The sequence below is a fragment of the Ovis aries genome, chromosome 22, assembly GCF_016772045.2.
Source record: "Ovis aries strain OAR_USU_Benz2616 breed Rambouillet chromosome 22, ARS-UI_Ramb_v3.0, whole genome shotgun sequence".
NCBI classification, from domain to species: Eukaryota; Metazoa; Chordata; class Mammalia; order Artiodactyla; family Bovidae; genus Ovis; species Ovis aries.
In genome coordinates this window covers 48,880,069-48,906,300 of record NC_056075.1, presented here as the reverse complement: position 1 = coordinate 48,906,300, position 26,232 = coordinate 48,880,069, and the positions used below count along the sequence as shown (strand labels likewise).

The 26,232-nt window shown below is 48.4% G+C and overlaps 1 protein-coding gene and 1 long non-coding RNA gene across 4 annotated transcripts in view; both read right to left on the bottom strand.

Annotated features, from left to right (window-relative positions):
* The window catches only part of GLRX3 (glutaredoxin 3), a 31,907-nt gene extending 26,006 nt beyond the window's left edge, over window positions 1-5,901 (bottom strand). For 2 of the 3 annotated variants that reach the window (XM_042238950.2, XM_042238949.2), the window contains exons 1-2: window positions 4,633-5,804; window positions 1-109 (exon numbers count right to left, since the gene is read on the bottom strand). Coding sequence is in view for 2 of the 3 variants with exons in the window: in XM_042238949.2 (XP_042094883.1) it covers window positions 1-57 (57 nt within the window). In the remaining variant the exon portion in view is untranslated. Of the gene's footprint in view, window positions 110-4,632 lie in introns of all 3 variants that reach the window. The other variant, XM_027960668.2, reaches the window with a different exon arrangement.
* A 4,377-nt stretch (window positions 5,902-10,278) lies between these two features.
* LOC121817596 (uncharacterized) lies at window positions 10,279-25,987 on the bottom strand. The gene is made up of 2 exons (XR_006057591.2): window positions 25,863-25,987; window positions 10,279-12,393 (listed from the first exon to the last, which is right to left on the bottom strand). It is a non-coding gene; the product is annotated as an uncharacterized LOC121817596 (long non-coding RNA).
* Window positions 25,988-26,232: the final 245 nt, after the last annotated feature.

Sequence of the window (26,232 nt, the reverse complement as noted above, 5' to 3'; positions counted from 1 at the left end):
CTTCACAAATGAAGCTTGTGGGTGCTCTTTGGCGAGCTCGGCCATCACGCTGTTCATCTGAGCGCACTGAGGAGCCCATGGTGCCCAGAAATGGACCACAAGAAGGGACCTGTAAATCCGTAAAATGCAGACTTTCAAAATACAGCAGCTTTAGAAATAAGCAAATAACGATAAATTCTATTACCAAAGAAACCTTTCAAGGGCCACCTGAATTGTTTTTGTACTGCTAGAATCTTGTATTAAACACAGGCTGAAATATGATTTCAAGGACTTCTTTTGGATGAATTTTCAAGTTAATGTCATTTTTTGAATTAATACTTAGCTCACATGAAGTGGTTCTGAATATTCACCCACCTCAACTACTAGCCATGTAAATTAACTCTATTTTGAGACGCTGTGGAAACTAGATTTCTGCAGTCAGGGCACAAAGTTTGTGAAAAATGACTGTATATGCATTACTACTATTAATGCTAGTCTTTTTAAACATGGTATTGTGATGAAGTGATCACAGGAATAGGAATAAAATGGGGCAAATGAAGTATATAAGCAGAAAACAAGGAAAAATATAGAACTGCTTTTTACACAAACTTTCTTATGCTACAAAGTATTTTCTAAAAATTGACAGTATGAACAGACAGAATAGTGGACCAATAAACTGTTGATAAAATCCTTAGAAATCTCAGTATACATCTACTAACTATTTTCATATAAAATTACCTTGGCAAAGATACCTTTAAGGCTAACCTCATACTCAACTAAAAAACCCTTCACTTTTACAGAACTCTAAATTTGACCAGTTGCTTCAGTTGTGTGCAACTCTGACCCCATGGACTGTAGCCCGCCAGGCTCCTCTGTCCATGGGATTCTCCAGGCAGGAAGGCTGGAGTGGGTGCCGTGACCCTGTCGACCCAGGGAGAGAACCTGAGTCTCTCGTGGCTCCCGCATTGCCAGGCAGGTTCTTTAGCACCAGCGCCACCTGGGAAGCCCAAATTCAAATACAATCTCTCTCAACTGCAAAAAGGCTTCCCTCATAGATCAGCTGGTAAAGAATCTGCCTACAATGCAGGAGACCCCGGTTTGATTCCTGGGCCGGGAAGATCCCCTGGAGAAGGGATAGGCTACCCACTCCAGTATTCTGGCCTGGAGAATTCCGTGGACTATACAGTTCACGGGGTCACAAAGAGTAGGACACAACTTAGGACACGACTGAGCAACTTTCACTTTCAACTACAAAAAAATCTGAAAACTCAGGAAAACCCATTGAAAAATACGTTACAAGGAGAAAAAAACAAAGACAATTAAACCTGGGCAAGGAAAGAAGTAATCGACTGTTAAACCATTAAAATAATACAGCTGAGAAGAGAAGGGGCTTAGTACCTCCAAGTTTCTGGCTTAGTGACTTAGGTAGTGGTGGCACTGCCACAAATCACAGCCCAGAGCTGGCAACCTGAGAGGAAAGGAAGTCTAGTGGGCTGTTGCTGCCGCTGCTGCTGCTGAGTTGCGTCAGTCGTGTCCAACTCTGTGCGACCCCATAGATGGCAGCCCACCAGGCTCCCCTGCCCCTGGGATTCTCCAGGCAAGAACACTGGAGTGGGTTGCCATTTCCTTCTCCAACGCAGGAAAGTGAAAAGTGAAAGGGAAGTCGCTCAGTCGTGTCCGAATCTTTGCGACCCCACAGACTGCAGCCCTCCAGGCTCCTCCGTCCCTGGGATTTTCCAGGCGAGAGCACTGGAGTGGGCTGCCAAAACAGTGGGCTGTTAGTGACAGGGGGGCTCAGGAGAGAAGTCCACACCTGATCTGCAGATCTCTGAATCAAGAGGTGGTGCGCACCACCCTCATCCACGCCGGAGGATAAAGAAGGGGCCGAGGGCAGAGCCTCTGGGGCTCGTCAACACCAAGTCAAGAGAGATGGAGGGAAAGGAGTCCTGGCAGCGGACCAGAGAAGGTTCAGGGGCCAGGAACGGAGGGGCCAGCCATCACACGGAGCAGGAAGAGTGACCAGCAGCGGCAGTCATTCCAGCAGGTGAGAGAAGCGGTGTGTGGACCACCAAGCTGAGGATGAGGAAGTAAACTGCCTGGAACCTACTAGGTAAGAGACTGGGCTGTTAACAGAGAGAGAGCAAGGATCCAGACAGATCAAGGGACGGGCTTTTTTCAATGCAAGAACATCTTCACAGTTTACTCTGTGAGGGGACAGTGCAAATGAGAGGGAGAGGCTGAGGACATGAGATTCGAGGTCTCAGAGGTGGCAGGACAGGGGAATCTATACCAGAGAAGAATTCAACTTGAGAAGAAGACAGTCTCCTCTGGGTCAGGAGCAAAGGAATCAAGAATGGGTAAAGTGAAAGAAAGTGTTAGTTGCTCAGTCGCGCCCAAGTCTTTGCAACCCCATGGACTGTAGCCTCCTCTGTCCACGTGATTCTCCAGGCAAGAATACTGGAGTGGGTTGCCATTTCCTTCTCCAGTGGATATTCCTGACCCAGGAATCGAACCTGGGTCTCCTGCATTGCAGGCAGATTCTTTACCGTCTGGGCCACCAGGAAGCCCCTAGAGTGGGAAAAGCTACAAGCAAATCTGTTGGGTTGGGGGAGGGGCAAGTAGAAGCAGCAGTCTGATGGGGCTACTGAAGTCCTCTTTTCCCGGCAGGAAGCAAGGGCTTGCGCTGAAACAAAGGACCACGGAGGACAAGGGCCACAGACAGGACCGAGGAAGAAGGGACACTGCCTGGGACACAGAGAGCAGGAGGCTCCAAAGGAAGAGCCACTGAAGGCAGGAGAGGAACACAGGTCAGGCCCCCACTCCACAGGCCCCGCTGTATCTAGAACTCGGGAGCTTTGGCCCATGGGCAGAGACCATGGAGGAAGTACTGATACTTCACCAAGTACTGCTTCCTCTTCTCCTCACCCGTGCAGCTGGACTACTTTACCACTTCTTACCAAAATGAAAAATGATTTTTAAAATCAAAATATTCAATGATTAAAAGGATAAAGTGAGACAACACTTTTATATCCCACTGGTAAAAGTTCAGTTGGAAACTTTCAGAAATTTCTTGTACCACTTTCAAGGATCCATCCTACAGCAATCATTAAAGAGACAAAGATGTATGTATATGACTACTTCCCCAGTATTTTACACAGCAAATAACTGTAAAAATCTATTATTCAACAACATAGTTTTCTTAACAGTCATAAAATATTATAAAGTCATTAAAAGTCATATCTCAAAGAACATTTAATAACGTGGGAAAATACAAAGAGTACATTTTTTAAAAATTAAAATAGGTTACAAAACTTTTTAACAGTAAGTGTCAACGTAAGGAAAAAGAAAAAGTACACATATACAGGTTAAATTCCATCATTACTAATGTGGCTTTGAAGAGTAATTTAACTTCCACATCTGTGAAACAGCAATAATACCCTGAGAGGTTGGGAAGACCAAACAAAAATATGTAAGCCCCTTAAAAACGTTAAAGAATGGCATTAATGTTCTTTTAAATTATCCACATTTTTCTCATTTTTAGATGCTTAGCTTCTACTTTCCAATTAAGTGAACACCCAAGATCACGAGGATATAAGCCTGAAACACACACAGACGCTGCCACCCGCTCCGGATGGCCCACTGCTCTCTCCATTGTCATGGACAGCTCAAGGCACAGGGTGCACTGTTAAAGGAAAAACCTTCACAGAAGATGAGGTTCAAATCCTAAGTGCTGCTGCTAAGTCGCTTCAGTCGTGTCCGACTCTGTGCGACTCCATAGACGGCAGAATCCCCCGTCCCTGGCATTCTCCAGGCAAGAACACTGGAGTGGGTTGCCATTTCCTTCTCCAATGCATGAAAGTGAAAAGTGAAAGGGAAGTCACTCAGTCCTGTGGACTCTTAGCGACCCCATGGACCGCAGCCCACCAGGCTCCTCCCTTCATGGGAGTTTTCAGGCAAGAGTACTGGAGTGGCGTGCCACTGCCTTCTCAAATCCTAACTCCTGTGCTTTTAAACAATATGATGAACCTCGGTTCTTTGTCAGTAAAACAGTTAGTGGCCAGTAAATTGCTGTCTCTGTTCCTTCAGATGTTCTGCTCCTGAAGTTATTCCTGTGCAGATAACACTGACTACCACGTATTAAAATCGTGTAGTATTAGACTATATTAGTTAAACATTTTACAAATGGGCAAAACCTTAATTACTCTGCAAATGGGTATTAATATTCCCACTGTACAGACTAACGGGTTTCAGTAACATATAAACATGTGATGACTTAGGCAAAAAACATTTTCAATTCACATGAAATTTTAAAATTGAGAAGCGATGATCTGTCAAACAGACGCTAAATGGCATTAACAAGTACTACTTCATGTTCTGAAATGCTGCCATTTCCACCAAAAGGAGCAGAGATCTGTTCCTTCCCCAGATGCCAAGCACCATTTCCCACGTGCCCATCTAAAGGAATCATTTCAGTGTTAATACCTTTTGGATGCGTTCTTGCCACTGCTCTGTACCTGGGTCATTTCACCTACAGGCCAGTGGCAAGAACGCATCCAAACGGTATTAACACTGAAATTTTAACCGACTGTGACGTCTTAAGGACTTTAACGTTTAAAAAAAAATGAAACATAGACTCAAAAACGCCAAACACACCAACAGCAAAATAGTCTTCATCCTCATCGGGAGAGGGTGACCACGGTTCTGTTTGCTTCGGGTTTCTGTCCTCATGACGTCAGGCGCTGTTTACTTAAGATGGGTAAACTGAGCGTTTATTAAGGACAGATCCACACAAGCCCGGCTCCTTCCAAAGGCCGCCTCCGGGCCGCATCCCTTTTCATCAATGAGTCAACGTCATTCCCCACGCACCCGCCTCCCGGGGACCACCTCTTTCACCAATTTTCCAAGTGAACCTGAAACGCCGAAGGAGCTGTTCTGATGAACACTTCTCGGCACCGCGGCGAGGAAGACAGGGACTCTCCCCTCTCACCCGCACCCCCACTCCCCCGCCCTCGCCCCCTGCCACGCTCCCAAGGAGCTCCCCAGCTGCCTCCAACTCAAACTCGGGGCCGCATTCAGGTCCACACGCCCCACCGCCCTGAGCTCCGCGCAGGCTCTCTGCCCCCGGAGCCTCCGAGAGCGCTCCCGCCCGCCGGCCACGCGCCGCCCACGGCCCTGACCCCTCTCACCGCAGGGGACACGGAGGCCTGGGCAGGGCGCGAGCGCAGGGGAGGCCCAGCGCTGGCAGGCGGCTGAGCGCGGGGCGGGTGCCCGGGCGAGGGCTCGACTTAGCCGAGGCGGAGAGACCGCCCGGAGGCCCCGCGCGCCCGCCGGCGCCGACCCGCAGGCTGGGGGGCGGGGGACGGCGTTTCCGGGTACCCGCCAAACGGGCCCACCGCAGCCCGCGGGTCTCCTTCCGACGCCTGCCCCCGGGGCGACAGGCAGGCGGGCCAAACCAGAACCCACGGCGCGCTCGGCCCGGCCACGAGCGCCCTCAGACGCCAACTGCCGGCCCCGCTCGGCCTCCCTGCAGCGTCCGCCCGGGACGACGCGGCGAGGGGCCGGGGTCTCCGCGCCCACCCTCGGCCCGGTGCTGGGTCCCCGCGTCCCCGCTCCCCGGGACCGCGGGCCTGGCGCCGCGGGGCGCCCGGAGCCTCGAGCCCCGGGTCTGCGGTGGACCCGCTCCCGCACCGGGGCGGGGACCCGGGCTCGGGGGCCGGGCCGCCCAGGCTGGGCCGCGCGCGAGGGAGCCAGGCAGTGCGCCCGTGAGGCCGGCTCCCGCCGCGTCCCCTCGCCCCTGCCGCCCGCCGCCTCGCTTACTTGGCTCTGAGGCGCAGCAGTTCCTCAAACTGCCCAGCTGAGCCGACCTCCACCACCGCCGCCGCTGCCTCAGCCGCCCCCGCCGCCATGCTGCCGCCGCCAGACAAGAGCAATCGAGCGCGGGCGGCCGATGGGGGCGGAGCGCGGGCGGTGGCGCAGGAAGCCCCGCCCCCGGCCGTCCCGGCGGCGCCGCCCCCTACCCCGCCCCGCCCCCCAGGGCCGAGTGCCAGCCCAGAGCCGGTTGAACATCCTGGGGCTGCTGCGTCCGGCCGGCCAATTAGGACCCTGGCCGCCCGGGCTCTGGACTCTCAGGAATCCTGACCTCCTGAGCTCCTGAAGTCAGGGCTTCCTGCGATCCTAGAAGCTCCTAAAGCAGCTGGGAGAAGGGTGTACGCGTGTGTTTGTGTGTGTGTGTGAGACGTGAGTGTGTATTTGAGTGAGTGAAGGCGCTCAGTCGTGTCCGACTCTGCGATCCAATGGACTGCAGCCCGCCAGGTTCCTCTGTCCATGGGATTCTCCATGGCAAGAATACTGGAGTGGGTTGCCATTTCCTTCTCCAGGGTATCTTCCCTACCTGGGTCTCCCACACTGCAGGCAGACTCTCTACCATCTGAGCCACCAGGGAAGCGTGTATTTAACAAGCTGAAATTTTAATCCAAAAGGTAGGGATGGAAGAATGGGAGATCAGGGGAAGGGAGGTTGCGCCCTCCCCGAACCTCAACGCTGACAAGGAGTTTCGAATTCGGCCCTGAAGAACCCGAAGCCACGTCAGCACATGGCCCACCATCACCCACTGTGAGATCAGGCCCGGCTCCGCGCCCCGCGCCCCTCTAACCTCAGGCCTCCCCCGGATCCCCTCGGCACCTCCTGATGCTGACGCTCCAGGCAGTGTCTCCTCCCACCTTTCCACCACTGCACTCCTCTCCAGCCTGCGTGACCTTGTCCATGGTCCCGGCACCCTCCATCGCCAGGGAAACCTCCCGCAGAGCGCCCTCCCCTGCCTCCGGTGCCCATGGCTGGGGGAGGGCCGGGGGTGGGGCGGGGGTGGTCTCTTTAAGGTTCCCCCCGGACCAGCCCCGGCCTTGTCTCCAAAGCGCCCCTCCTCCTGGATCCTAGGTTCACTACCGCCATTGCTTCCACCCAGACACGTGGGGCTCCTCCTGGGCTCATCTGGCTCTGTACCGGGTTGGAGGACAGGCCCCGCGGAGCCGCCCTCAGGTGTTCAGGGCTCCTGCGCGCCTTGGACTGCGGGCACACCTCACCGTGTTAGAAGCGTCTGTGGTCTCGCATCAAGGGCGGGAGCTGTGTCTCCATCCCAGAGCCTGAATGAGAGCCCGGCACGTCGTAGGTGCTATGAACCATGTTCTCTACTTGGGGCCGGGGGGAGAGGGGGGGGCGAAGTGGACTTACCGAGTTTCAGAGACTCATTATCAAAAGAAGTTCATGCAGGGTATCCAGTGAATAACCTTTACAGTGATTGCATGTCGAAATATACTGGGTTGTGTGAAATATATTATTAAAATTAGATTTACTTCTTTCTACCCTTTAAATGGGGTTTCCCTAGTAGCTCAGTTGGTAAAGAATCTGCCTGCAATGCAGGAGACCCAGGTTCGATCCCTGGATTGGGAAGGTCCCCATGGCAACCCACTCCAATACTCTGGGGAATTCCATGGACAGAGGACCTGGTAGGCTACAGTCCATACAATCGCAAAGAGTCAGACATGACTATGTGACCAACTTCCACTTTTCACTTTCGCCCTTTAAGCATGGTTGCTAGAGATTTTTTAAGTGTGCAGGTAACTCATTTTGGGCTCACTTCATGTTTTGTCTTGGGCAGCATTGTGCCAGTGACTGTAAGGGGCCTTTAGTTACACGTGTGCCTCTGCCTGAGAAGATGCAGCTGAAGATGGTAAATTACCTGAATGTGATCAAAATAGCACAGAACAAAAAAAACACACAAATAGTAAACCTGAGGAAATGGAGGAAGATGGACAGATTGTATGAATATCCACATCCTAGTTATGATATTGTACTACAGTGTTTCAAGATGCTGTCCTTGGGAAAAACCATACACAGACTCTCTTTGTGCTGTTTCTTATAACTGTGTGCCTGCTGAGTCGCTTCAGTCATGTCCAACTCTTTGCAACCCTATGGACTGTAGTCTGTCAGACTCCTCTGTCCATGGGATTCTCCAGGCAGGAATACCAGAGTGGGTTGTAACTGCATGTGACCCTACAGTTATTTTTAAATAAAAATTATTTTTATTAAAAAGTAAATCTAGACATTATAATGAAAAATGCAACAAGAGGGGAGAAAACAGCATGTTGCACCACAAGGTTTCTGCTCTGATGACCAACTTTAAACAGAGTTGTATAAATACAACATATTACTGTATAGGTGAATGTCGCAAAGAAAAAGTCTTCAGAAGGATGTGCCCCGAAGAGTTAGGAAAGCTTGCTCCCAGAGAGTGAGAACAGGGGAGTTTCAATATTTGTCGATTCGACTGTGCCAGGTCTTAGTGGTGGTGGCGCAGTGGATCTTCGCTCTTCATTGCGGCATACAAATTTTTAGCTGCAGCATGTGGGATCTAGTTCCCCGACCAGGGATCGAACCCAGGCCCCCAGCATTCGGAGCACAGATTCTTAGCCTCTGACCACCAGGGATGTCCTCTCCTTGGACATCTGCCCTTTTTGCAGTTACCACTGTTGCATCAACAGGTCTAATGTTCAGCAGGTGAGTCTCTGAGCTCAGCAATAAAAACCACTCCACGAAGCCCTGAGCCCCAGCCATGTACCAGGGCTTGTCACATCTGAGTTACAGGCAGACAAGGTTATACACAGCCACAGGGTGCTTTTCAGCTTTCCAAAGCCCCTGCTCTTTCCAGTCCATGATGCAAAAATGTCACTGCCTGTGATACCTAGCCAAACTTGGGTCCACTTGCCTGCCCACAGTAAGGCCAATCTACTGGCCCCAGGTTTCCGGGGAGGGGGGGGCGGGGAGGCCGGAGAGAAAAGCACAGCATTTATTGCAGCCAAGGTGCTGCACCCTGCGTCTGTGAATTGACCCCAGTTCAAAAAGAGACGTGTGAGTGTGCTTGAGGTGTAATCATGTTTGGTGACAGCTAACATTTCAGCGCTTCTGAGTAGGTGAGGACGTATTTTAGCCATCCCATTTTTTGAGAGCACATTATTCCCTCTTGGGCCCAAGAGTTACTCCCCAGCAGGGCGAGTGCTGAGTGCTAGGTGGGCACAAATGACCCAGGCGGAGAGAAACATCTACCTGGTCACGATAGATGAGGACTTGGAATCGGCTTCCCACCTGGCTAAATCTTTGCAGACCCTGTGTCGAGGAGCTGAAAGACACACAGGTTTTTAATGAGCAAAGCATGGCACTGAAAAGTGTTGTTACTCAGGTAAAATGGTCAATACTTCCTTTGCTTTAAGAGGGAGTCTTAAATCCTAATTACTCCTCCCCCAAAGACCAGTTGAGAATAACCCAACTGGAGGAAACTAATTTCCTCAGGAATTTCACTGTTACAAGATTAATGGAGCCCCCCTGCAGAGAAACAGAAAACCTGTAAGTACAGTAGATTTGCACCTGAAGGATACATGCTTTAATTTTTGTTCTCAAGCTGCGATAACATCTTCTCAAGCTACTGTAAAAGGCATAAATGAGCACCCACACCTCTGCTCTGGGGGAGGCGTGCTCCCGGACTGGGGCTGTCTCCTGGGGTGGCCCCGAGGTGGGGGGGGGGTTATGACCACAGACCATGGCGGGCCTCAGGCCTGGGAGGGCTGAGCAAACGATCCTCCCCAAGAGTCCCAAAGGGTCACCCCCATTGGAACTCCCCAGCCCTGCCAGCCACCAGGGCACAATCCTGCTGAGGGGCCTGGAATGAGAATGAGGTAACTAAGAGGTGGATGGTCTGTGTTCTACCCCTCAGGAGCCCCCAAGGACTTTCACCCCGCTATCCATCAGCTTTGAGGGCTCTGAGAATGGGCCTTGGGAAGGTTGCCTCACAAATGATGTTGAGATAAACTGGACACACGGGGGTCCCACCAAGTGACCACCCCTTGTTCTCTGTGGCCCAAGGGCCTCCTCGGCAACTGAGATGCTCCAACTGTCTTCCTAATAACCAAGAACTAGTCTGGGATAGGGAGGTGGAAACGGGTGTGAGATTTCCTCTGTCAACCCTTGGGAGCCCTGCACACGATCCTGGCAAAGTCTGGCCAATTTTCTGTCCCCTTCCTTACCACGAACTGCTTTTATTGGGAGAACTCTATGTATATGCTGGCTATAAAGGTTGTTTATGCTGCCATAGCAAGATTTTTATTGGTTGTATTTTTGCTGCACTTGCTTGAAAAATAATTATTTTCAAAGAAAAGAAGAATTACACATCCAGTAAACTAAATAAGACTCATGTTTATTAGGGACCCTCTGACAGCTCCTCAAATGTGAAAAAAGATTTCGAAGCAGTGAATGGACAATTTATGGGCAAGTTTATTTGTAAAACAGATTTCAAGACATACTTCATCTTGGCTCCGCCAATAAAAATACATTTCATTTCTTTTCAGAAGTATGTGCTCTCTGATGGTTTCATAGTAATCCCGTTTCCCCTAAGAAGGTAGGACAGTGTGGATACATGTGCGCCCACTAACCTAATCTAGGACTGGGCTGAATGATTTGGGATTGCTGTATGCCCAAAAAAAAAAAAAAAAAAAAAGATGTGACCACATCTCATAAGGTGCACTCTAGGAGAAACACATTTATAAGAAATGAAGTTCACAAATCTTGATCCAATTGCTACAATCTTCAAAATCTCTTTAGCCAAAATCATTTTTAAACACACTTCTAGCTGTTAGCAATTTATCAGAGGAAATTCATCTTGAGAGCGGACGGCCCATTTTCCATCCCCTGCATCAATTCTAATCTGTCTTCCTCGGAGGACGAGCCAGGGCAGCAGGTGCCGGTTGTAGAGCCAGTTTCCAGGCTGTAGGTGGCACCAGCCGCTTCTCCAGCCTGGGGAAGGAGCATCCTTTGTTGAGTGGTTTCTTTATTCAACCTGGAGACGCCGCAATTCAGGATTAACCCAAACTGATGCTCTGTCTTGATGCTCTATCTGTAGAGGCTCTGTTGATCCTCCGAAAACATGCTTCACCACTGACCTGCCAATTTTGAATACCTTCTCCTGCCTTCTCAGTTCAACCAGCAGCATATGTGAGGTGCTGTAAAATGTACCGAGTCTGTCCCATACAGATGAAAGAGGCTGGTACGGGGGCCAGGGCTGGGATGTGCGGTAAGAGAGGAGGAGAAACCCGCATACACGCTGCTACGCACACCTTTGTCTACCCAACGGTTCGGTTTTCTGCGTGACCACCCAGATACAGCTGTGATGACACTTTGTTGATCATGAGTGTACAGCGTCACTGTGTATGTTTGTGTGCAGCTGTGTGTTGTCTTGAGTCAAACGTTTTACATATAAACGGTGGTGTGTGTGTGTGCGGGTGTGTGTGTGTGTGCGCGCGGATGTGTCTGTGTATTTATTCTCCAGGTTATTTTGGAGTTAATTTTCTGTTGCTGTTGGTAATTCTTATTTAAGGATACAAGTGGCTTTGCTGTCACAAACAAGATCCCCTGTAAAATCCGAGGTAATTCTAAAGCGAGCTAAGAAGTCTTAAGCAGTCAAGCCCCTTGAGGCTATGTGGCTCTGAGATGTCCTGTCTCAGAGGGACCCTTCCACCCTGGAGTTCACAGGCCTTCTGTCCCACTGACCTTGGCACTCTCGAGGGCCGGTTCTGCCTTTACCTCTCTCCTCACAGAGCGGATGTCTGGAGGGTCCAGCAAGTGCCGTGAGCAGAGCTGGCCCTTCCTACCCGTGCACGGAATTCAGGGTATGCTGAGAACACACACCCCTAAAGAATACACCCTGCTGTGCAGTGCTGGCGGCCAAGCCACGGCCAGTCGGTGATCCTCCCACACGAGGACGGAGCCGTCCCAGCCGGGAGAGCTAGCTGGTTTAACCAGTGACACAACAATCCTAGGTTTGACAAAATGCCTCACAAGTCTGCCACACCTACAAAGGCCTTCTTCCCAGCCTCTCTGTTACCTAAAAGATAACGGTGGCATTTCCTCCAGGTGTAGGGCAAAGGAACACCAAGTATCTTTTTTTTAATCATCTGATATGTGTATTGAAGTTTATTTATTTTACATGGAGGATAATCACTTTACAATACTGTGATGGTTTTTGCCACACATCAATACGACTCAGAAATCTGTATTCTTGAACCTCTCCAGTGCTGTCAGGCAGGCTGTGTGAGCCTTGGCCAGCCACAGCCCCGCTGGAGTCCAGCAGGCAGGACAGGCAGGGATGCTGGTGGTCTCCCGCTGAGCAGCTGCGGGAGTCCCCCACCCCACAGCGTGGTGGCCGCTGCTCTTGCTGCAGCTCAGGGGCAACTCCAGGAAGGTGGAGGAATGGTACAATAACCCCGGATGATGGGAACAGACCTAGATTCGCATCAGATTCTGAAAGCGTTCCCAGTTCCCATGGTCTCTCGACTGGCTCACCCACCTCAGATTACAATGGCTAGGATGATTTTTCTGTTAAAAAAGAAAAAAGAAATGAAACAAAAATTTCTGACTTTAAATTTCTTCCTCTAGCACAAAACAAGAAAGGAAAAAGCAAACCACTGATTTTTAAATGATGCTTAGGCCTATTGCCCTGTGAAAGTGAAAGCCACTCAGTCATGTCCGACTCTTTGCAACCCCATGGACTGTCACCTACCAGGCTCCTCTGGACCCCAGGATTCCATGGAATTCTCCAGGCCAGAGTACTGGAGTGGGTAGCCATTCCTTTCTCCTTTCCTCTTCCCAACCTAGCGATCCAACCCAGATCTCCCGCATTGCGGGCAGATTCTTTACCAGCTGAGCCACCATGAAAGTCCCCTGTAGTGTGTATATAAAATAAATGGGCCAGTTCCAGCCCCAATACCAGTGGCCACCGTCCCAAACACACACATTTTGATAGGTGGTGAGTGCTCCCTTGCAAGCATTCATCACCTTGAACAGCAAATAAGTGTAACTTATGTTCAGAACACACTTTGCCCGTTCGTTTCTTTATCCAGAGGATCCGAGCTCTATGCTCTTGCTATGTCTGTACCAATGCTGCCATTCTGCTGTTCCTGACCCTTGGTACCCTCATGTTCCTTCCCTAAGACTTGGCAGACCTTTATTTTGTCTTATTTCAACTTCTGAAATAAAACACAAAAGTCTGAAAAGATAAACCTAAACCTGGGTCAGGATTTCACATTCTCATGATAAAGCAGCTAAACCTCCTTCAGAGTAAAGCAAAAACCTTAGTGACTCCATTATTAGCTCCAGCTTTAAGTTAGGATCTATTCTTCACGCCTCTGTATGAAATAAGCTTCACTATTTTAATTAGGATAAATATCTCATGTAAACATGTCGATGCCCACATGACCCTCAGACTTTCTAGCTATGACACAGACCTTCCCACGGAGGGGAAGGTCTCCTTCCTAAGATAAGAGGAGAAGTCGGGGCCTCCCAGAAGGCAGCCCTTTGCGGTGTGAACCTGAGGGAAGAAGCAAACACGGCCCCCAGCCCTGGCTCTGCCAGGCGCCGAGCCCCTCAGAGGTCAGGCCGCAGCGGTCCCAAGGCTGAGAAGGACGAGGCAGGCTCCAGGGACCTCAGGGAGGTCTGAGGACTCAGCCTGCGACGCCACGCCCCCAGCCCCTCCCCCGGAAGCCCCTCCCCCTGCAGCGCTGTGTCTGATGCCCACTGCCCCAGACTCTCAGGCCTTTCCGACGGGTGAGGACCCGGAGGGGGCTCCTGCCCACCTGGATGAGAGGCTGGTTTTCCAGCTTCCGCACAGCCTCTGTCGCGGCTTCACAGCTAGAAATGACCAGATGCGCGTCACAGGGATTCCTGGCCACCCTGCTTTTTGCTCCCCTTGAATCAGGTCTTACCCCGCACCGAGTTATTATTGGGCATAACTGTATTTACCCTACAGAAACATGTCCTCTTACGACGGGACCTAAATATTAAGTAACAGTGTTTTGGAATTCCTGTCCACTGTCACAGCTAGGGGAGTTGAGTTTAGAAGAATCCCGAGGCCTACTCCCATCCCTAAATGAGATGTTTTGTTCTAAGGACAGTGATAAAAATCTTTAACACTATTTAGCAATCCCTATGGGGGGGTTTGTCTCTTCTTTACCGAAAGATGCAGCATGTGAGTTTGTGTGCCTTTGCTTTTGTTTTATAATTTCAAACAGTCAGAAAAGATGGCATTCACTGGCAATCAATTTATTTTGATTGATAAAAAGGGGTTAATAAAAGCCCCTCAGAAATAAAAAGAAGGTGACTAGTGATATATCTTTCAGGGAGCCTTCTTTCAGCTGCGCATAAACAGAGCAAGCTGTTTTACTTCTCCCCAATAAGTCTTCTCTCCTTGTTTTCTCTACCTACCGAGTCATTTATAATCCTTATTATTTCCAACCCACATGCTAACTCGGCCTCAGTCATATTTCCACAGCCTGGGGCTTTCTCCTTACTATGTTGTGAGAGCCGAGAGGCAGGAACACCCTATAATTTATGTGAAAATACATGCCAAAAATGTATTGTCAAACATAGCCAATGTGACTTCATACACTTGCAAATAAAAAAATTTTAGGATGAAATATAAAACATCATGCTAAAATTTCCGCCTACTGCCGAAACATAGCATAACACAGCACAGGAAGTACACTCGTGTCTGGCATTTAACAACCATTATGCAGCAGTTAGAAGCAGAGGTGAGTTAAAATGAGATAAAATATTCAAATCTAAACGCTTTTGCAAGCACATATGTGGTTTATTAATATTTTAATTTTTCTACAGCACCTATGTAGAAAATGCAAAGTGACGGACTATAAAATCCCTGCCCACTGTAGGTAGCAAGTGCTTACAGTCCCATTATGGGATGGATGGAGGCACATGTGTCTTACAGTATCCTACAAATCTCTAATTTGCACTGGTTGTAAAGCTTTTCAAATAATTTTCTATTTTTTGATCATCCCTGAAGAGCATAGGTACAATGCCAGGAAATAATGTAGGGAAATGGCTTAGATCCCAAAGGTCTCGTGTAGGGATGTTATTTTGAAAGTTGAAAATGGTGGTTTATTATTATTGTTATTATCATTATGATTTGCCTTAATGAAATCAACCTGGATCATATAAGGATTGCATTTAGAAAAATCTTATACTGAGTCTCGCATAAAAAAAATAATAATAACCTGACCAAAAATAATGTGGAGATAAAACCATGACCCTTAGGAAGACGAACACGTGGTGACTTTCTAGAAAGACGGGCATCCTTCGAACGCTAACTGCCTTGGGATGGAGCAGCTGTCCATGGTGAGTGGGCCCCTCGAGGTACCCATGTGCTGTCCACCTGAAGACCAAGGCAGGAGGGGCGGCTGCAGGCGGGGCCCTGAAGGCAGTCCTGGCCAGCCGCTCTTTAGTAACGCTTTGACTGGGGCGTGGAAGCATGAGATAAAATCACAAAGACAAGAGGTGAAGCAGTGGATGGCTTGTCCATTCCCATTGTTTCGGTGTCCCACCTAACATCCCAGAAACGCCGCTGTCTCTGGCTGAAAACAGCCCAGAGTGGGCAGGTGACCCCACACAACTACCTCTGCTGAACGTATTCATTCATCGGCTCAGCCCTGAGCACCCTTGCTGGGTCGCGTCTGTGCTAGGCACTGGGGACACAGATTTTTAGGAAGAGAAGCCCTTGGTGGCACACTCCCACGCATGAACCACCTTGAGCGCCAAGGTGGGTGTTCAGAATAAAGATTATTCACGTCTGTGCACAGCAGAGGCGCCCCTTGAGGAAGCCCACGGGGGCTCTGTACCCACCAGCCATGCCTGGAAACTCGTGCGGGGACATCAAGGGCCCTGGGGCAACTAGCAGAGCTGTTTTGTTTGTGAACTGTTGCTGTGGTTTGCCTGGCCAAACTCACTGGGTTTCAGGAAGACCTGCGACGTAAGGCGGAGGGTTTCCACGGGAACGAAAGGCGAGGGCAGGAGAAGACATCCAGACAGAGCTGTGTCTGAATTCAGGCCCGCCCTTCATCCTTGTGCAGCCGCGTCTCTGAGGCTGACGTCTCTTTCTTTATCCGAACCTGAAGACAGACCTGCAGCGTTGCTGCGAAAGGGAAGTCTTTCAGTCGTGTCCGACTCTTTGCGACCCCATGGGCTGTAGCCTACCACGCTCCTCCATCCTTGGGATTTTCCAGGCGAGAGTGCTGGAGTGGGTTGCCATTTCCTTCTCCAGAGGATCTTCCCGACCGAGGGATGGAACCTGGGTCTCCCGCATTGTAGGCAGACGCTTTACTGGTCTGAGCCACCAGGGAAATCCGCAGCGTTGCTGCGAGGGTGACAGCCAAGCAGGGGTGCGGGAGTGACCGCTAAAGATGGTTAGCGACCGGTGGGCGGGGACTCCCCGAGCGCGACTGCAGGCCAGGTTCCGCCCCGGGGAGGCCAGCCCTCCGGGAGGACACAGAGATCATCACTGGACGGAAAAGAAAGACTCTCGCTCCCCAGGGACGAGTGCCCTGGGGGACTGGAGCCAGGCAGATGGCGTGGGGGGGGGGGGGGGGGGGGGGGGGGGCTTAGCTTCTCTTGGCAGCGGATGGTTTCTTCAAGCTCCGGAAAATAAGCAGGAGAGCTATTGCCGTTTAGGGAGACGCGTTTCCAGGCAAAGATGATAAACAGCATTGTCACAGAATAGCTAAAGAAATTGTGAATTTCAAAGGAATGAAATAGTCAATAATCTATACTAGTGCCCAAGGAAGTGCTGGGAACTTTTTTTAAAATAAGAGGGCAAGGAGACAGGAAAGAGCATGTATTAAATACCTCCTACGTGCCAGGCCCTGTGCTTCTGGCTATCAGTACGTGAAAGAGGGGCTTCCCTGGCAGCTGAGCGGGAAAGAACCCACCTGCCAGTGCAGGAGACATGGGCTTGACCCCTGGGTTGGGAAGCTGCCCTGGAGAAGGAGATGGCCACCCACCGCAGTATTATTTTTTACAGACGTCATTAAAGATTTAAAGGAGGAAGGCTAAGTCAGTGGAAAAGTAGAAGCAATGACTTTGCAACAGGTGAATCAAAACTTTCTCACCCCCTTCTCACAAGACATACACAGACACGCAAGACATGTGTGTGTGCGCACAACCTCCCACCCATTAGAGAGACTGTAAAAAGCATGCTATCAAAGGCAGTCCACAGCTACTCCACGAAGCCCTGACGTCCCCGAGAGGCTTTACTCCCATTTTATAGATGAGGAGACTGAGGCTGTGAACACTTCTCAGCACACCTCACTAGTTAAGCAGACAGAACCTTTCCAGAATCTTCCTGGACTCCAAATGATCCAGCGCTTAGCTAGGAAAGACTAGAGGTTCCTCACACCAGCCATGGTGAACTGCAAATGTGCCGAGTACCACACATCCTGCTGGGCACTGTACAGGGTCTCACAGTAAACTTGGAGTGCCCCACTACATAAGGGACAGCACACACACACACACACACACACACACGGTTGTTATTGTTCAATCACTAAGTCATGTCTGACTCTTTGTGACCTCATAAACTGCAGCACACCAGGCTCCTCTGTCCTCCGCTATCTCCTAGAATTTGCTCAGACTCATGTCCATCGAGTCGGTGATGCCATCCAACCATCTCATCCTCCGTCACCCCTTCTCCTCCCACCTTCAATCTTTCCCACCATCAGGGTCTTCTCCAGTGAGTCGGTTCTTTCATGTGGCCAAAGTATTAGAGCTTCAGCTTGAGCATCAGTCCTTCCAATGAATATTCAGGGTTGATTTCCTTTAGGATTGACTGGTTTTATCTCCTTGGTGTTCAAGAGACCCTGAAGAGTCTTTTCCAGCACCGCAATTCAAAAGCATCAATTCATTGGCACTCAGCCTTCTTTGCTTCCCTTGTGGCTCATCTGGTAAAGAATCAGCCTGCAGTGCAGGAGACCTGGGTTGCATCGCTGGGTTGGGAAGATCCCCAGGAGAAGGGAAGTTACCCACTCCAGTATTATGGCCTGGAGAATTCCATGGACTATATAGTCCATGAGGTTGCAAAGAGTCGGACATAACTGAGCGACTTCCACTTCTCTTCAGCCTTCTTTACGGTCCAACTCTTACATCCATATATGACTACTGGAAAAACCATACCTTTGACTAGATGGACATTTTTCGGCAAAGTGATGTCTCTGCCTTTTAACCCACTGTCTAGGTTTGTTATAGCTTTCCTTCCAAGGACCAAGCATCTTTTAATTTCATGGCTGCAATCAACATCCACAGTGATTTTGCAGCCCAAGAAAAGAATATCTGTCACTGCTTCCACTTTTTCCCCTTATATTTGCCATGAACTGGCAAATACACACACAGACACTCACAGACCCACACACACACACATGCATAAACTGAACAGATGATTCATTGGAAAAGATCCTGATGGTGGGAAAGATTGAAGGCAGGAGGAGAAAGGGATGACAGAGGATGAGATGGTTGGATGGCATCACCGACTCAATGGACATGAGTTTGAGCAAACTCTGGGAGATAGTGGAGGACAGGGAAGCCTGGGGTGCTGCAGTCCATGGGGTCGCAAAGAGTCAGACACAACTGAGCAACTGAACTGAACTGAAACTCTGCCCCAGTTAAACTCTTCATCCCCCTCCCCTGGTCCCCAGAAGCCACCACGTCCGTCTCTGTGAGTCTGACTGCTCTACTACTTCACAGGAGTAGAATTCTTTTGCACTTGACCTTTTGTGACCCGCTTATTTCATTTTGCATAATGTCCTCAGGGTTCACTCATGTTGTAACTGGTGCTGGAATTTCCTTTCTCTGAAGACTGAATAGGATTCCCTTGCGTGGATGGACCACATTTTGCTCGTCCCGTCACCCACCTGCGGACACCTGGCTTGCCTCCACCCCTTGGCCGTTGTGAACGGTGCTGCTCCCTGCTTTCCATTATTCAGTGTAGGTACTCAGAAATGGAATTGCAGGATGCGATAATTATATCTTTAGCTTTTTAAGGAAACACCATCCTATTTTTAATAGTGTCTGTATCATTTTACATTCTCTTCTGTAGCACACAACAGCCCCAATTTCTCCACATTCGAGCCAGCACTTATTAGTTTTTTAACAGCCCTCCTAATGGGTATGAGGAGGTATCTCATTGTGGTTTTGCTGTGCATGTTCCCTAATGATTAGTGACGTTGAGCATCTTCTCATGACGGTTTATATATTACCTTTGAAGAAATGTCTATTCCAGTACTTTGTCTTTTTTTAAATCAAGTTGTCTGAGTTGTAGGAGTCCTTTATGTGTTCTGGATATTAACTCCTCATCAAACATATAATTTGCAAATATTTACTCCATTTTGTGGGTTGCCTTTCACTGTGCTAATAGCATCTTTTCACAAAAGTTTTACATTTTTATATAGTTCAATTTACCTAATTTTCCTTTTATTGACGGTTTCTTGCATCATATGCAAGAATCCAATGTCATGAAGCTTTCTCCTGTTTTATTCTGTTATTGTGTATAATACATTAGAATAGTGAATGCTTCAAACTATCACTTTTTAGATACTTTATATTTTTAAAGTCTTAACTTTTAAGATACAAGAATTTAAATATATTAGGTAAATAACAGGAGAGGTTTAGTACACATCTTGTGGTTGGTACCCAAACAGCCAATGTTTGGCAGTGTGCTACACTAGACTGTGTCATTCTAAATACACCAGTTATATTAAAGGAAAAAAGAATCATGACACTTGTTAAGGAATCAGGCAGCCTTAATGCAGGGGGACCACTGGGGCGGGTATAGGGACTACTGAAATGGAATTTTGTGAGCTCAGAGAGTGGGCTCAACTCTGAATACAAGGGAAAGGGGGAATTTATAGCCAAGGAGCATGGTAGGGAGAGTGGGGTCCATGGATAGACAAATTTCTAAGAGGAAACATCGTGTATAAGGGGAGGTTCTGGCCAAGTTAACCTAGCAGGATTCTTGCTGAACACAGAGCACCAGGATCAGACATCCCCTGGGGGACGGTGGAGGATGAGGAGCCCCATTAGAGACCAAGGGTGATCAGAGACCAGGAGCGAGGGCTTCCGGCTAAGTTGACTCAACAGAATTTGTGCCAAAATTGGAAAACGCGGGGGTGAACCTGGGAGCCTGAAGGTCACAGCCTAGTTGATAAGAGGATTCAGAGAAGCCTGACTAGAATTTGGTCAAGGAGACCACCTGTTCCTTCCTCAGGGACTAAGCTTTTGTGCCCCTATTAGCCAATGTTTGGATCAGGCATCTGAAAAAGCAGCCCTCGGCGCGAAGAGCAGTGAAACCGAAACTGACGACCAAGCAGGTCATTTAATCTCAACTGCAAGACACATGCAAAGCTTTCAAAGCAGAGGCAGTGATATAGGCCTGCTGCTGCTGCTGCTGCTGCTGCTGCTAAGCCGCTTCAGTCGTGTCCGACTCTGTGCAACCCCATAGACGGCAGCCCACCAGGCTCCCCCGTCCCTGGGACTCTCCAGGCAAGAACACTGGGGTAGGTTGCCATTGCCTTCTCCAATGCATGAAAGTGAAAAGTGAAAGTTAAGTCGCTCAGTTATGTCTGACTCTTAGCAACCCCATGGACTGCAACCTACCAGGCTCCTCCATCCATGGGATTTTCCAGGCTAGAGTGCTGGAGTGGGGTGCCATTGCCTTTTCCAAATATAGGTCTACAATAGTAGTCTACTTTCAATTCTGAAATGCAAAACATTCTAAGACTTACAAGTTTTCCCCTAAATGAAAGTGAAGTGAAAGTCGCTTAGTCGTGTCCAACTCCTTGCGATCCCATGGACTATACACTCCATGGAATTCTCCAGGCCAGAATACTGGAGTGGGTAGCCTTTTCCTTCTCCAGGGGATCTTCCCAATCCAGGGATCGAACCCAGGTTTCCATTGCAGTCAGATTCTTTACCAGCTGAGCCACAAGGCAAGCCCTAAGTTTGGAGCAAGCTCATTTGAACTGAGACTGAGACTATTTATAGCCTTTATATATCCCATTTCTGGGTAATATTTGTGTCTATTCACACATTTTTGCTACAGAAATACTGTCTTTGATTATATGTGGTTCCAGACCCCACTGAAGGTTTCTTGTTGTATATATACTGCCCTTTCAAACAGAATCCAAAAAATTTTGAATTCCAAAACCACATCTGGCCCCAAGGTCCCCCACATTCATATTTACTGAGCTCTAGTGGACATTTATTGTTCTCTTAGTTTACTGTGTACAATGCAATGATCTGATATACGTATATACTGCGAAAGGATTGCTAGAATAAGATATGTTAACACATCCAGCACCTCATATAGTTACATTTCGTGTGTGTGTGGTGTGAGATGTTTTAAAACCTACTCTTAAGCATCTTTCAAACATATAATACAGCACTGTTAACTATATAATCACCATGTTGTATATTACAAGTCCAGAACTTAATTACCTTGTCACTGGAAGGTCCCAACGGATTTTGATACAGGATTAACTAGTAGTCCTAGAAATATTACCAGTACTATCAAGTATTTAGTTTGTATCAGTCACTCTTCTAAGTACTTTATGTAAGTACCTCATTTAATCCTCCCAATACCATGAGAAAGTGAAAGCGTTAGTGGCTCAGTTGTGCCCAGGTCTTTGTAACTTCATGGACTACAGCCCACCAGGCTTCTCTGCCCATGGGATTTCCTTCTCCAGGGGATTTTCCCAACCCAGGGATCAAACCTGGGTCTCCTGCACTGCAGGCAGATCCTTTACTGACTCAGCTACCAGAGAAGCCCATGCTCTTTTGTAAACAAGAAAACTGAGGTAATTAGCTATTTAATCCGCTGAATATCATGTAGCAAGTAGCCCAGCTGAGTAGGGCTTCATGCATTTCACCACAATGGATAAGGATAGGTCTTTGTAACAAAACAGCTTCCTAAACTTCAGTCAGTCAGTCAGTTCAGTCGCTCAGTCGTGTCCGACTCTTTGCGACCCCATGAATCGCAGCGCGCCAGGCCTTCCTGTTCATCACCAACTCCTGGAGTTCACTCAGACTCATGTCCATCGAGTCGGTAATGCCATCCAGCCATCTCATCCTCTGTCATCCCCTTCACCTCCTGCCCCTAATCCCTCCCAGCATCAGGGTCTTTTCCAATGAGTCAACTCTTCGCATGAGGTGGCCAAAGTACTGGAGTTTCAGCTTTAGCATCATTCCTTCCAAAGAAATCCCAGGGCTGATCTCCTTGCGGTCCAAGGGACTCTCAAGAGTCTTCTCCTGCCGGGAGCCAGCATGAGGAATCCCGCCCGTGTCAAGGTCATGAGGAAGGAAGCTGACATACGCAAGGTGTGATCAGACTCCAGGGGCCCCCCTGGAATTTCCTGAGCATGTACCCCAACAAAAAAACAAAATCTGCCTGCTTTTCTACTCTTCTGATATTCTCTGGAAAAAGTCAAATCAGGGCTTTAGTCTTCTGCATTTGAAAGGGATGTTTCAGTTAAACCCCCTCTGATAGCTCTCTAGCTTGCCTAACAGGTTCCCCTGGACCTCTTACAGCTTGTGAATTGCTTACAGCCCCCAACTGCGAGAGGCACAAAGCTTAAAAGCATCTTAAAGATACAGAGCCTTTTCTAAAGAGTTAAAAATTATATTGGTAGAGGGTTTTCACTGTTGACTCAATGACTGCTGCCAGGCCTCCATATTCTTTATCTTTTAGGCAACTGGGAGGATGTTAATCAATGTAAACAGGATATGGAAAAAGATATATAGTAGTTTTGATGTTAGCAACACTAGACTTTTGAGTTAATTACTTCTCTTTGTTATATATCACTGCACTCCTCTTGTGTCCTTGCTATGTAAGAATGTAACTTTATTTAGTGCTTTCTGAGAATGGCACCAGACTTTGGGAAGATCAACACAAGTAAGTCTTCTGGTTGACAAACCCTTATCAGAAAAAAGGCTATAAAATGTTAATTGGCCCTTTTGGCTGGAAGATGATGTAAATTACCTAAGACTTGTGTATGCAATTAGGTATGCAGAGAGAAAAGCCTGGTCTTGATAAGAGTCTAGACTGCTAACGCTGCATAACTTTGTGTTACCCATTGATCTCCATGTTTTATCAAAAGTATAAAAGGCCTTCTGAACAATAGAGAACAGAGCCAGTCGCTGGACTGGTTTCCCCCGTGTCTCTCTCTCTTTTTTTCCTTTTTACTTTAATTTCAGGCTGAACTCCCATCTGGGGCGCGGAGGCTCGCCAAGTCTACTTACTTGCCCTGGCTGTTAAGACCCGCGCGAAAGGGAGCCTAAGGTGAGGCACCCTTAGATATTCAAGCAAGCGCCGGTGGCCCAATGTAGATGGTGCAAATTCCTTGTCTGGAATTGTATTGGTCTTCCACGTAATCCAAGTTATTCAGCCCTCTTTCTCCACTTAATTTTCCCACTACACTATTTCTTCCTAATCTAATCTTATATTTCTATATTAATAAATAAATAAGTTTTCCTCGCCAACGCCGTCCACGCTTCGAATTCCCTGGATCCACCGGGGCTGGACCCCGGCATTCTCCAACACCACAGTTCAAAGGCATCAATTCTTCGGCGCTCAGCCTTCTTCCCAGTCCAACTCTCACATCTATACATGACCACAGGAAAAACCATAGCCTTGACTAGACGGACCTTTGTTGGCATAGTAATGTCTCTGCTTTTGAATATGCTGTCTAGGTTGGTCATAACTTTCCTTCCAAGGAGTAAGCATCTTTTAATTTCATGGCTGCAGTCACCATCTGCAGTGATTTTGGAGCCTCCCAAAAAATAAAGCCTGACACTGTTTCCACTGTTTCCCCATCTATTTCCCATGAAGTGATGGGACCGGATGCCATGATCTTCGTTTTCTGAATGTTGAGCTTTAAGCCAACTTTTGCACTCTCCTCTTTCACTTTCATCAAGAGGCATTTTAGTTCTTCTTCACTTTCTGCCATAAGGGTGGTGTCATCTGCATATCTGAGGTTATTGATATTTCTCCTGGTAATCTTGATTCCAGTTTGTGCTTCTTCCAGCCCAGCGTTTCTCATGATGTACTCTGCATATAAGTTAAATAAGCAGGGTGACAATATACAGCCTTGACATACTCCTTTCCCAATTTGGAACCAGTCTGTTGTTCTATGTCCAGTTCTAACTGTTGCTTCCTGACCTGCATATAGGTTTCTCAAGAGGCAGGTCAGGTGGTCTTGTATTCCCATCTCTTTCAGAATTTTCCATACTTCATTGTGACCCACACAGTCAAAGGCTTTGGCATAGTCAATAAGGCAGAAGTAGATGTTTTTCTGGAACTCTTTTGCTTTTTTGATGATCCAATGGATGCTGGCTATTTGATCTCTGATTCCTCTTCCTTTTCTAAATCCAGCTTAAACATCTGGAAGTTCACAATCCACCTACTGTTGAAGCCTTGCTTGGAGAATTTTGGGCATTACTTTGCTAGTGTGTGAGATGAAACCAATTGTGCGGTAGTTTGAGCATTCTTTGTCATTACCTTTCTTTGGGATTGGAATGAAAACTGACCTTTTCCAGTCCTGTGGCCACTGCTGAGTTTTCCAAATTTGCTGGCATATTGAGTGCAGCACTTTCACAACATCATCTTTCAGGATTTGAAATAGCTCAACTGGAATTCCATCACCTCCACTAGCTTTGTTCGTAGTGATGCTTCCTAAGGCCCACTTGACTTCACATTCCAGGATGTCTAGTGAGTGATCACACCATCATGATTATCTGGGTTTTTTGTACATTTTTGTACAGTTCTTCTGTGTATTCTTGCCACTTCTTCTTAATATCTTCTGCTTCTGTTAGGTCCATGCCTTTTCTGTCCTTTATTGCACCCATCTTTGCATGAAATGTTCCCTTGGTATCTCTGATTTTCTTGAAGAGATCTCTAGTCTTTCCCATTCCATTGTTTTCCTCTATTTCTTTGCATTGATCACAGAAGGCTTTCTTATCTCTCTTTGCTATTCTTTGGAACTCTGCATTCATATGGGTATATCTTTCCTTTACTCCTTTGCCTTTTGATTCTCTTCACAGCTATGTGTAAGGCTTTCTCAGACAACCATTTTGACTTTTTGCATTTCTTTTTCTTGTGGATGGTCTTGATCCCTGCCTCCTATACAATGTCACAAACCTCTGTCCGTAGTTCTTCAGGCACTCTGTCTATCAGATCTAATCCCTTGAATCTATTTCTCACTTCCACTGTATAATTGTAAGGAATTTGATTTAAGTCACACCTGAATGGTCTAGCGGTTTTCCCTACTTTCTTCAATTTGAGTCTGAATTTGGCAATAAGGAGTTCATTATCTGTGCCACACTCAGCTGACAGTCCTTACAAGGTGATTAAGTTCTGGGCTGGTAATATACAGCATGGTGATTATAGTTAACACTGCTGTAGTGTGTATTTGAAAGACCCTTGAAAGTAGGTTCTAAACCATTCATACCACACACGCACACGCGCACACACACAATGTAACCAGGTGAGGTGTTGGATATGTTAACTGTACCTCATTCTAGTGATCATTCTGCAGTATATACATATATCAGATCATTGCATTGTACACAGTAAACTAACAGAACAGTAAAAGTCAGTTAGAGCTCAGTACATAGGACTGTGGGGGACCTTGGGGGCACATCCCTCTTTAAACAGTAAAGAACATCTGTCCCAGAGACAGACGTGCCCCAACAGACCCATCAGCCCATCACTGTCAAAGGATTAGCTTATACCAACTTTAATTAAGCAGAAAGGATCTCCGGCTCGGCGGTTTGCTGCAGAACCGATCCGGGGCTCCGCGGCGGGGTGCACGGTCCAGCCTGGATAGACTGGCGGACTCCTGAGCCTCTGCGCCCTGAGAAGCGGGAGGCGCAGCTAGGCCCAGGGTTCCGCGGGTGGGACGGCACACGACCCGAATCCCACACCACACGACAGCCGCGGGCAGCACGACCTCGCATACCCTTTCCGCACGGTCCGAGGGCCCAGGCAGCTCAGAACTGCGGCTTCAGAGAACCGGGGGTGTTCCCAGCGCCTCTGGACGAGAAGCCACCGTGCACCGGGCAATACCTGACTGGAGGACACTACGCCCCGGAGCGTGGCTCCCGCCGGGAAGCGAGATAGATTCCCAAGGACTACAACTCCCAGAGACGCCAGCGCTCCTCCCCTCTGATAGGCCCGCTGCGCCACCTATCAGCCAACCAGCGACGGCAGACGGGGCTCAGCGACCAATCACAAGAGGGGAGGCGGGCGCTCCCCTCGACCGCAGGCCCCAAGTCGAATCATGGCGAAACCCTAAACAGGTTCTCTGGAGCCCCAAGGACGACACTGTG